General features: G+C 42.0%; 2 protein-coding genes across 4 annotated transcripts in view; both read right to left on the bottom strand.

The window, feature by feature from the left end:
• Glg1 (golgi glycoprotein 1) overlaps nucleotides 1-272 on the bottom strand; it is a 122341-nt gene extending 122069 nt beyond the window's left edge. Inside the window, exon 1 of one of the 2 annotated variants that reach the window (XM_048792499.1) lies at nucleotides 1-272. In XM_048792499.1, the coding sequence (XP_048648456.1) occupies nucleotides 1-222 (222 nt within the window). In that variant the 5' untranslated portion in view covers nucleotides 223-272. The other variant, XM_048792498.1, reaches the window with a different exon arrangement.
• A 9765-nt stretch (nucleotides 273-10037) lies between these two features.
• Rfwd3 (ring finger and WD repeat domain 3) overlaps nucleotides 10038-12642 on the bottom strand; it is a 38575-nt gene continuing 35970 nt past the window's right edge. For both annotated transcript variants that reach the window (XM_015496077.2, XM_015496078.2), the window contains exon 13: nucleotides 10038-11984. In XM_015496077.2, coding sequence (XP_015351563.1) covers nucleotides 11841-11984 — 144 coding nt within the window. In that variant the 3' untranslated portion in view covers nucleotides 10038-11840. The remainder of the gene's footprint in view (nucleotides 11985-12642) is intronic.

Genomic DNA, 12642 nt, shown 5'->3' with positions numbered 1-12642 from the left:
CTGCTGGAGCTGCGATGACTGAGGCAACTGGGGCGGCTGCTGACCCACCGGGCCGCCGCCTGCAGCCTGCCCTAGGAAAGGCACAAAGTTGGCGGCCAGGCCTTGGCCTTGGTTGTGGCCGCCCTGGCCAGTGAGTTTCTCGGCCCCGGCCGCCGCTAGCAGCAGCAGCTGCAGCGCCGCCGACAAGCGGAACATTCTCCGTACACGTCCACACGCCGCCATCTTGGGTCCGCGGCGAGCTCGACGCACTCGCGGGCGCCGCGTATTTAAATGAGGGGCGGAGCTTCGGGCGTGGGCCGGCGTGGCCCGGACGAGCCCCTCCCCTGCCGACTCCGAGCCGCGACCCGGGAGCTGGGCGATTGAGTAGGCCGCGCTTCACGTGGCCCACGCCCGGGACCTAGTGGGTCGGAAAGCGTCGCTCCTTACCCAGAGAGGAGCTGGGGTTTTTTAGAAAGCCTGGTTATGGGCGACACGGTCTGCTTTCCTTGGTTATTGTCACAGAAAAATACCAAAGGAGTTAGAGTTGCCACAACCAAGATGGCCGATGGAAAACGTCTCTGGTTCAATGACTTGGGTAAAAGAAAAACTTTATGTGTGAACAGGTGAACTTTACACGACCAGGTGTATTCCAGAATCTAAGAATTTCTTAGAACTGTGCCTCCTTCTTTCCACCTGCCTCAAAATTCTTTCTTACCCAGAAGGAAAGGCAGCATTGAATAAGGGTTCAGAGCACAGGTCATAATCCTTGCTCTTTGGCAGATTAGGTAAGAGGTCAAATGTAAAGTGAAATTGTGAAAGCTAGAGATAAAAACAAGGAAAGTGCCTAACACATTAAGGAACTTCAAAAGTTATAGCCAGTATTATTAGTAAATAGTGAATCCAGGCGTGGTGGTGCACCCCTGTGAATTCAAAGCCAGCCTCAGCATCTTTGAGAGACCCTAAGCAACTCAGACCCCTGTCCCCGTCTCTAAATTAAAAAAAAAAAAAAAATGATGTGGCTCAATGGTTTAAACACCCCTGTGTTCAATCCCTGATTCCAATGGTGGAGGAGGGGTGGCAGAGAGATAGTGAAGCCCTTTGCAAGTCTTCATTTTAAGTTAGAACTTAGACTAATATTTAAAGGATTAAAAAAAAAAAAAAAAACAGGCCTTTGAGGACTCCAGTTAAGTATGTGTCAGCAGCTATTTTGTATGCTGTTCTGCATGCAACATCTTCAGCAGCACTTTAGGCACCCCACCCTAGTATCTCCTCCTCCTTAGGAAAGATATCTTCCCAATCCAGATATCTTCTTTACATTCATTGTCTCATTTCATGCATGCATCAGACCTAGGTTAGGTTCTAATTCAGCTAAGGAATGAGACAAAGTTGTTCGGCACAGGGAAATTAAAGTGAGCTTCCCAGGATTAACTCTGCCAGACTGTTGATAGCCTTCAAACAAAATCCCTGGATCTTCTCAGCTCACTTCTGCACTTTTATCCTATTCTGCCATTATAGGATGTTGGTGAATGAGGGCATCCTGGGACAGGTAATCCCTGCTGGTTACCATGTTAAAAATGCAGTTTCTACTGAAGGTCAGATCAGATAAAACTAGAACCTAACAAGTCAGGCAGGGGTTTTAGGACCATGAAAGGAATCCTTGAGACAGAATATGGTATGGGTGCAAATTGTCCACTGTATCTGACCCCAAACTTCTATCTCTAGGAATAAGAGCATGTTGGCATCTCCACCAACGCTAACCCTTGCTACAGTCACAAAATAATCCTGAGGCTGCTGCCACCTTGAGCATTGACTCAGACAGCCCAGGGTGGACTAGGATAAATGTACATGTTCATTAGCAGACTCATGGAATAGATAAATATCAGTTTAAGCAAGCCAGAGACAGCACTCAAATTCCTTGAGGAGTCACTGGGGGCAATTAACTTTCAATGCTGGGTCTGCCTAACAAGTGGAAGTTTTTTTTTTTTTGGTAGGAGGATTGAACACAGGAGCACTTAACCACTGAGCCAGGGTTTTTTATATTTTAGAGACAGGGTCTCACTGACTTGCTTAAGGCCTCACTAAATTGCTGAGGCTAGTTCAGAATTCTTGATCCTCCTGCCTCAGCCTCCTGAGCCACTGAGATTACAGGCATGTGCCACAATGCCTGGCTAGTGGGAGATTATTTTAAGCCAGTTTAAGGTTAGAAACTGACAGTCTGTTCAGAGAGGCCAGCAGTTGCCTATCTTTCATCATGAACTGAGGAAATCCTATACCCAGCCTCAGATTTCCTCTAGAGATAGGAAGGAAGAAAAAAACCTATCTTGAAATCACAGTGCCCAAGCAGCAAGATACAGAAATCTGGAAACCTGGCCAGATTAGGCTGTGTCAGGCTAATCAAGATTTTACAGAAGGAACAGGCCCCTGAACCAGTTGAAAGATAAAGATGATAAAGTTTGTTCACCTAAGTTCTCTTGGCCTAATTGACTTTTTCAGTACTAAGGCCAAAACCCAGGACCCCTTGCACCCACAGCGAGTGCTCTAAGCGCTCTACCACAACATACTCAGGACTCACCCACCCCATTTTATTTATTTAATTTTATTTTGAGATAGGGACTTGCTGTGTTGCTCTTGGTTGGTCTAGAATGCACAATCCTATTGCCTCAACTTCCCCAGTAGCTGGGATTATGGGCATGTGCCACCACACACTCAGTATAATTGACTTTTTAATATAAAATATACTACTTCTAGAGCTTGGGTGAGATCAGTGGTATAGTGCTTCCCTAGCATGCTCAAGGCCCTGGATTCCATCCTCAGTGCCTGGAAAAAAAAAATTGGAAAAAAAATAGGACGCCACACATATTCCCAGCAACTCAGGAAACTGAGGCAAGTTCAAGGGTAGCCTGGGCAATTTAGCAATGACACCCTATCTCAAAAAATAAAAAGGGCTGGGGATGTGGCTCAGAGGTAGGGCATCCCCAGGTTTGTCACAGAAGAGAAGGGTCCTTCCCTCAGGAGAAGGGTCCTAAGGGCTCCCAGAAGATAGGGGAAACTCAACTCAGGACCAGGGGGGTTCCTGGTATATGTGAAGGAAAAGAATTTCAGCATAAATCAGACAAAGATATAGACAGAGGTTTATTTAGGAAGGTAGATTCACATTCAAGGAAGAATGTAGGCTATCTTTTGAGAGTGAGAAACAGCCCTGACTTGGGCTTTATGGAAGAACTGTATCAGGGGCCAGATTGGAGGTGGATCCAGGGTGGAGCTGCACAATTTCCAGGCCAGTTTTCCCTGCACTTGCATATTTCCCTCATTTTACAAGGGCATGGGCCTTGTTGCTCAACATTTATAACTATGCTTTCTACATCTCAATGACTTATGGGTGTTTCCTCTAGTATTCAGTAATTCTCTTTTTATCCTACATCCCTATTTCAGGTTCAATCCTCAGTATCATAAAAAGGAAGAAAGAAAGAAAGAAAAAACATAAAGAAGAAAAAGTATTTCGTCTTCTGGGGCTGGGTGTAGTTCAGTAGAAAAGCATGTGCTTAGCATATGTAAGACCTGGGTTGAATCCCTAGCACCAAAAAATGAAATATATGGTCTCTATCAGAAACTAGGAATTTATTTTATGCTTTATTGTACTTTTTGTTTCTGGATCCGCACTTCCTCCATACATTCATTCAATATGTAAATATTGAATTTTTCTTTTCTTTTTTTTTTTTTTTTTATTGGNTTTTTTTTTTTTTTTTTTTATTGGTGGTAAGGATCAAACTGAGAGCTTTGCATACACTCGAAGGTATTTTACCTCTGAGATATATCCCCAACCCCTTGCCACTGTTTAAAATGTTTTTTTCTTTCTTTCCTTTTTTTTTTTTTTTTTGGTACTAGGAATTAAATCCAGGGGTGCTTTTGCCACTGACTGAACTATATCTCTGGGCTTTTTTATTTTTCATTTTGAGGCTGAGTCTTGCTAAATTGCTGAGGATGACCTTGAATCCTCTTGCCTCAGCCTCCCAAGTCATGGGGATTACAGGTGTGTGCCACTGGATTATAGGTGTGTGCCCGGTGAGCATTTTTATAAGTGCCAGCCTTGTTAATAGGAGATATAAAAAGATAATTTAAAAAGTGCATGATAATGTCAGATAGTATTAATGCTATGAAGAAAATAAAAGATATATGGTGTGACTAAGAAGGGCAGGATTTTTATTATAAAAAGGGAGCTAGGGAAAAGCTTTCTGAATGATAAAAAAGCTTAGAGCCAATTGGCATGAGAATGGCAACTATGTAAAGAACAGGATCTAAAAATTCTTCCAAAAGCAGAGATTATCAGCTGAGTTCAAGACCATGAGGTGGTGGAAATAAGAATTCAAGGCTGGGAATGTAGCTCAGTTGGTAGAATGCTTGCCTTGCATGCACAAGGCCCTGGGTTCAATTCCCAGCACCACGAAAAAAAAAAAAAAAAAAAACATTAGATAAAGCCAGGCATCATGGTTCACTTCTGTAATCCTAAGGCAGGAAGATCACAAGTTCAAGGGCATCCTTTTGCAATTTAGCAAGACCCTGTCTCAAAATAAAAAAGGGCTGTGGATATAGCTTAGTGGTCAAACTCCCCAGAGTTTAATCCACATTGTCACCAAAAAAAAAAAAAAAAAGAAAAAGAGGGCTGGGGATGTGGCTCAAGCGGTAGTGCGCTCGTCTGGTGTGCATGAGGCCCGGGTTCGATCCTCAGCACTACATACAAACAAAGATGTTGTGTCCGCCGAAAACTAAAAAATAAATATTAAAATTCTCTCTCTTAAAAAAAAAATTAAAAAAACTTTAAAAACGATATCATCTTCTGAGGACTGTTTATTTACTGATTGGGTTATTTGTTTTATTGGTGTTAAGATTTTTGAGTTCTTTATATACCCTAGAGATTAGTGCTCTATCTAATATGCATGTGGTAAAAATTTGCTCCAATTCTGTAGGCTCTCTATTCACCTTACTGATTGTTTCTTTTGCTGAGAAGAAGCTTTTGAGTTTGAATTCATCCCATTTATTGATTTTTTTTTTTTAATTTTTTGTTATAGGAGTCTTGTTAAGGAAGTCAGGGCCTAATCTGACATAATGAAGATTTGAGCCTACTTTTTCTTCTATTAGGCACAGGGGTCTCTGGTTTAAGTCCTAGGTCCTTGATCCACTTTGAGTTTTGTGCATGGTGAGAGATAGAGGTTTGATTTCTTTTTGCTACATATGGATTTCCAGTTTTCCCAGCACCATTCGTTGAAGAGGCTATCTTTTCTCCAATATAAATTTTTGGCACCTTTGTCTAATATGAGATAACTGTATTTATGTGGATTTGTCTCCGTGTCCTCTATTCTGTACTACTGGTCTATAAGTCTATTTTGATGCCAATGTATTGACTTTCCAAAAAAAGTGCCATTTTTGTTACTATTGCTCTGTAGTATAGTTTAAGGTCTGGTATAGTGATGCCACCTGCTTCACTCTTCTTGCTAAGGATTGCTTTGGCTATTCTGAGTCTTTTATTTTTCCAGATGAATTTCATTACTGCTTTTTCTATTTCTATGAGGAAAACCAGATAAAACACAATATCTTTGTAAGGGCTAAGAAAGTAACCAATGTAGTCAAGGAATGAGGGGCTACAATTTTAAAGGAAAGGGAAGTATACAGGGAAACTCTTTCCTATGTATTTTTTCTGAGTATACTAAGTTGTGTGTGGCTCATTGGAAGAAAGCCAGAGCCTATGCAGAAAGTAGCAATCTTATGGAGCTAAATACACAGGTCGACTTGGGAGGTTAAGGCAGGAAGATGGCAAGTTTGAGGCCTGCCTGGGCAACTTAGCAAGACCCTGTCTCAAACTAGAAATGGGCTGAGAATTGGAGATATAGCTCAGTTGGTAGAGTGCTTGCCTCGCATGCACATGGCCCTGGGTTCAATCCCTGGCACCATAAAAAAGTGTGTGTGTGTGTGGGGGGGGGGCTGGGAATGATTTTGAGATAGGATTTTGTTCTTTCTGAGGCTACCCTTGACTTGCAATTCTCTTGCCTCAACCTCCCGAGTGGCTGGGATTACATGCATATACCACAGTGCCTGTTACCCCCAGTCCTTTGTAATTTTGAAACATGGTCTGCCTGAATTGCTGAGACTGGCCTAGGACTTGTGATCCTCTTGCCTCAGCCTCCCAAGTGGCTGGGATTAAAGATATGTGTGCCAGCGCCCAATCAACATGTAATTTTTTTTTTTACATTCATTCATTTATTCAAGTTATTTTCTGAGCACCTCCTATGTATCATCTGCTTAGGGGGAGAACATTGTGGTTGGAAGAACTAGTCTAGACTGTGTTCCATTATCCACTTCACCAGTGCTTGCTGGTAGACTATTCTGGGTTCTCTGAGAAGTGAACTGCAAATGGGACTAGTCAGGCAAAAGATTTATTAGGATGAAATCCATGGATCCCTGGACACAAGGAGTCACAGCGCTATGGTAGCAGCCATAACTTAGTTTGGCAGGCCCCTTGCTGTATACCTGACAAAGTGTACTTCCTGTAGGAACCCAGGATCATACAGGGCCCATACTGGGTTGGGAAGCATACAATCACTTGGGTCATTAGGAATGATAAGTAGAGTCATGCCTATTTCTCCACAATGGTTCCTGGACCCATGTACTCTTCCTACTTTGGACAGAGCATTCTAAAGAATGGCACCCCATCCTTTCAGAGGACAGCTTATCAGCTAGTGCTTCTGCTCTGCCTTTAGAAGTTATTACCATGCTGGGCAAGGTACCATACATCTCTAACTACAACCAGAGGCAACTTAGTGAGACTCTTTTATCAAAATTAAAAAAGGCTGGGGATACAGCTAAGTGGTAGAGTGCCCCGGGGTTCAACCCCCAGTACATGGCAGTACAGGGTACTGGGGAAGTGGGGTAAGGTCATTACCAGGTTTCTGGATGGAGTGGAATCTGATACAACCACAGGACCCTATAGTTATAGGTCCACTTCTGCACCCCATTCACTGCAAAGAATATTCCTTGGGGCTAGGGAGGGTATAGTTCAGTGCTAGAGCACTTGTCTAGCATGCACTAGGTGGTGGGGTTCAATCCTCAGCACCACCACCCCCCCCAAAAAAGAAAATCCTTTGTTCTCTGGATCAAATGCTATGGTAGCTTTGTCTCCTTAAGACACTTGGCTAGCTGAAACTCTGAGTAGGAACTACAAACTTATACCCAGAATAGGTAGTCTATTCTTACAAGAGGGAATGGGCCCAATGTAGCTGATTTGACACTGAACTTCAGCCGCTTGGTCTTCTCTATAAGTAGTGCATATCAGACTCTGCTGGTCTCTTTGCTGACAAATTGGAGGTTCAGAGGCAGCAGTAGCTCCACTTGCTGTGGTAAGCAAAAGAGTCCATGCTATTGGGTTCATGTGGGGTCAGGAATGGGTGAAGGCTGGCTCATGTCAATTAGCTAGGTAATTCTAATTCTGCCCCATGGTTGTTCAGTTCAGTGCCTCTTCCATGCTTTCTGGACATTTTCATGAGATACAAAAATCTTTACATATTGTGTCCACTCCCATGTTTACCTGCATGCTTTTACAGCAAACCAGGATGTTAAACCTTGCTCTGGAATTTGTATGTATTCTTGTTTCCCACAAATGGCATAGATTATTTATGTAGAGGAATTTATTTATATTCTAACATCAACTCTCTACCACCTTTCAGGACCCTATATCTTTAGTGATGGCTCTAATCTCTATCATCCCTCATCCTCTCAATGACATTATCTTAAGTTTATCATCACAGTCGGGGGTGGGAAGCAGTTTCTTTTGGTTTTCTTTTCAGTACTGGGGATTGAACCCAGGAAGGCTTTGCCACTGAGCTACACCCCCAGATCTTTATTTTATACCAGGGATTAAACCCACATCCCCAGCCCTTTTTTATATTTTATTTAAAAAATATTTTTTTGGTTGTCAATGGACCTCTATTTTTACTTACTTATATATGTGGTGCTAAGAATCAAACTCATGCTAGAGTTTGCACATGCTAGACAGGTGCTCTACCACTGAGTCGCCATCCCAGCTCTACATATGCTTAGATAGGGTTATCACCAAGTTACTTAGGGCCTTGCCAAGTTGCTATGGCTGACTTTGAATTTGTGATCCTCCTGCCTCAGCCTCCCAAGCCGCTAGGATTATAGGAGTGTGCCACCACGCCTGGCCCCAGATTTATTTTGAGACAGGGTCTCACTGCTATAGAGGCTGGCCTCAGATTTGAGATCCTCCTGCATAGGCCTCCCAAGTGGCTGGGAGAACAGGTGTGTACCAACATACCTGGCTTGTATGGGGAAGAGTTTCTAATATTTACATTTGGCCTTTCCTGCCATAATTAATTCTTACACTACAGGCCAGATACATGACATAGGGTTATTCCAAATCACTTTTAGCTACATATTTAAGGACTGTGAAATCACTGGGTGAACTCAATTCAGTGGGCTCACTGTCATTCTTTAGTCAAGATGCCATGATTTTTTTTTTTTTTTTTTTTGCGGCGGGGGTGGGGGACTGGGGATAGAACCCAGAGGCACTTTTGAACCTTTTTTTGTATTTTATTTAGGGACAGGGCCTTCTTAAGTTGCTGAGGTTGGCTTTGAACTCACAAGATAGCATGATTTTTATGGCAAGGGATTTTTGGACTCCAAAAGAAAGAGAAAACTAGGTTAAGTAGCCAGAACTCTGCTGAGAAGAAAAGTAGGAGCCCACTTGCCCATTGCTACTGCCAAAAAATAAAAGGAAAGTCATTTCCTTCTTTCTCCTTTCCATGATTAATATAGTATAGGGGACAGTACTGGGGACTGAATCTGGGGCTTCATACATGCTAGGCAAGTATTCTACCACTGAGCAACACCCCAGTCCTTTGTTTTTGAGAGGGTCTTGCTGCATTGCCCAGGGTGGCCTTGAACTTGAAGATCCTCCTATCTTATCCCTTTGAATAGCTAGGATTACAGTTGTGCACCATCATGCCTGGTTTAGTGGAGGTTCTTAAGAAGCAAATACAGTTTCCCATTAGTAACAGTAAAATAGAATTGGCAGCCAAAGTCCCAACCACCTCATCAATTTAAATAAAATGTTTACTCTGGCTCCAGGAACTATTGTGTAACTCAGAGGCACTACTAGAAAAAACAGAGAAATCCACCAGGCTACCTTGGAGAAATCTACCCGTTTCAAAACACAGACATGTTCCTGCCTCTAGGAGACAGACAAAAGACACCAGGAGCTTCTGTTACACGTGGCAAACTTTTATTTTCATATTAACATTAAAATACAAAACACAAACATAAAAAATATAGAATTTGTATGATTGCATGAATGGTATGACGCTAAATCATGTACAACCAGAGAAATGAAAAGTTGTGCACCTTTTGTGTAAAAACAAACAAACAAACATACAGAATTTGAACAAACAGAAGTCCCATTGCCCTATTTTCAAAGCAGGTGTAAGGATATATACAAAAACAAGATCATTTTGAATTTAACTCCACACCCTTAAATGGGAAAACCTTAGATATGGGATGAAGAAGGAACATGGTAGAACAAACACCCTGATGTGCTTAGGAGAGTACAGTCTGGGTCTATAGATGAGATCTCCTACAACTGTGTGTGGGGATGGGGATAGGAAGTGGGGTAAGGTTTTCTTGTTAGAAAAATCAGTCATGTGACTTTGCTTCTAAAACATAAAAATTTAGGCTTAGGATAGAGCAAAGTAGTAAAGCGAATGCTTAGCATTTATGAAGTGCTGGGTTTGACCCCCCCCCCCATTCACCCACCCCACCAAACTTGAATTTACTATAGAAATGCAGAGACTGCTATGATTTGATATTTTTGCAACTTCCCTGGTAATATATTCCCTGGTTCCTATTCTTGGGAGAATCAATCAGCATTAGTTCAGTTACTTCAAGGCAAGTCAAATCCTAACACTGCCCTGGCCTCAAGAGAAAAGTGGCCATTGCCTGATGTCTACATCCTTTCTGTGGTAATGTGCTGAAGCTACATGTGTTCCTAGTTTTTAATTCAAATCCCATTCTGCCACTGAGGCACTAGGCCAGGGTAGCTCTCTCTCTCTCTCTTTTTTTTTTTTTTAAAGAGAGAGAGAGAGAGAGAATTTTTTAATATTTATTTATTTTTTAGTTTTTGGCGGACACAATATCTTCGTTTGTATGTGGTGCTGAGGATCGAACCCAGGCTTGAGCCACATCCCCAGCCCCAGGGTAGCTCTCTTAATCATCAACATATCAAAAGGAGTCTCTCCTCTTGAGAAAAAGGGGCTTTTCCTAGGCTGTATACATTGGGTTTTTGAAAGATACCCTCTAACAGAAAGCTGTCATTAAAAGACACCATTAGAACTTCCGGGAAAATCTACTCTATCAATCCCTTGATGGTAAGAAAATCCTGGAAACAACTAAGGAATTGACAGATAAGAACTGTTTTATTTAAAAAAAAAAAAAAGGAAGAAGAAAACTCCTCTACAAATTATTTAATTAAGAAAATCACATTATTAGCCATGTGCGCCCAAGAATATTGATCTGCCCATACCTTCAGGAATGTACTGCTATGGACAGTGATTTCCCAGAAAAGCCTGAGGCAAAGCAGACAAATACAACCTGAGAGTGGATCCTAATGTTGGGCAATGAGAGTTGGTGAGTGCTTTCCCTGTCATCCCCATAGGTCTCCAACCACTAATTATCTTCCTGAGAGTAATCATTTTACTAAGGTTAGGGAGACAAATCAGAGAAACTTGAACAGAAAAGGTTAGGGAGACAAATCAGAGAAACTTGAACAGAAACATGTTTCAAGTGGGGAAGCCTTTACTTAGGTATTATAAACATGCTCAAAAACCCCTTCACTTTGAGGAATTGGCTTTATTCAGATAGGAACTCTTATGAAAATGGGAGAAAAACAAGCCCTTCTTTTCTCCACAACAATCTGAACAGCTTTTCTTGCTCTCTTTAGTTCCTAGATCCTGATCTGATATTAGGGGAGATTCAAGTAAAAGCCTTGATCCTTTTCTAGCAGAAGGGAAGAATAGTAGTCTTGAAACACTGGCTTAGATAACCGATCCCGAGTTCCTAATCTATCTGGAAAAGAATGCTCCAACAATTGGTCCCTTTCCTTAGTCTAACAATGCAATAAGCTTAATATATTCAGCATTAGCCAAGGCCCCATACTGCTCATTAGCCATGTCTATCGTTCGACTTAATGAACGCCTTAGCACTATGTGCCTGGAACATGACTACTGATACAATAAAGTATACCAGATGTGTACTACCACACGCTTCTGTTGGGGACAAGAGCATCTAGTTAATAAAAGGTTAATGAGCCTATAAGCTTAAAATAAATCAAATTCTACACAAGGTTCTACAGTGCCCTCTTATGTTCAACAGAAAAAAGACTTTTGCATCCACTAAGCAGGAAGCGGGTTAGCCCCTTAGGATGCAACACAATAAGGCAATTAGCCCAATAGACAAAATGACTCAGGTGGACATCACATCCCCCAGAAAATGTTTGGTGCATCCTCCTGTCCTAAATGACTACTAAGAGGACTCTCTAAAGCAAAGATTTATGAAAGATTCATGAAAGCTTATAACCTGAGAAATCGATAGTATAGATGGAATACCAGTCACTCCTTGGATGGACATAGCAGATACACAATCCATAGTGTTTTGGTGATCTGGATTTCTAGAATCATACTAATCCAAATGAACCATGATCCTCAAATTCTAGCTTGCAGACAATATTGTTCAGGGCTGCTAGGTAATAGCAAACAACATTTAAAGTTAACCAGCAGCCTGTCTGAAGGGTCTTAAGACCAAGGTCACTCCCACTTATAGAAGTGGACAGTCTTCTCTGTTAAGGTAGCCAAGTAGCTGTTATGGTTCACCTCAAATGGGCAGATATCCAAAACAGGCTGATCAGTCTGCAGGTCCTGTAGCAATGAGCCACTGCCAGCATCCCACAGCTAAAGAAAACAAGCAGAGAGAAAGGTCAGCAGTCAGTTCAGCTGAAGACTTGCTTTCTTTGTCATCAAATAATTCTGGGGGGATGGGGGAAGATGAGAAGCTGCTGCCCTTGGGAGTAAACAGACCCTCCCTAACCTTCACAAGGGTGCACAAAGCCAACACACACATCACTCCACTGTTCATGTATGGTCTTGCCTACTGCAACCAGCAATTAGTTCTACCTGTGAATGAACCTGAATAGAAAAGCCCAGCACTCATTACTTCCATCTATGTGTCAGGCAGTCTTCTAGGTATTGTCCCTTCTAGGTACAGAAGGGTCAATAAAACAAAGTCAATCTCATAAGCCATGCATCACCCAGAGTAAAAAATTATTAAGCTTTTACCACATCTGTTTTATTGATTTTTTTTTAAACCAAGGATTGAACCCAGGGGTGCTTAACCATTAAGCCACACCCCCAGCCCTATTTTATATTTTATTTAAAGATAGGGTCTCACTGAGTTGCTAAGTACCTTGCTAATCTGCTGAGGCTGGCTTTGAACTCTCTATCATCCTGCCTTAGTATTAGCCTCCTGAGCTGCTAGGATTACAGGCATGCACCACTGTACCTGGCCACATGTTTTATTAATCCTATTTTTCCTTGCTGACTTCATGCTGTT

This window comes from Marmota marmota, unplaced genomic scaffold, assembly GCF_001458135.2.
Source record: "Marmota marmota marmota unplaced genomic scaffold, marMar, whole genome shotgun sequence".
Classification (NCBI taxonomy): domain Eukaryota; kingdom Metazoa; phylum Chordata; class Mammalia; order Rodentia; family Sciuridae; genus Marmota; species Marmota marmota.
This window is presented reverse-complemented; position numbering and strand designations above follow the sequence as displayed.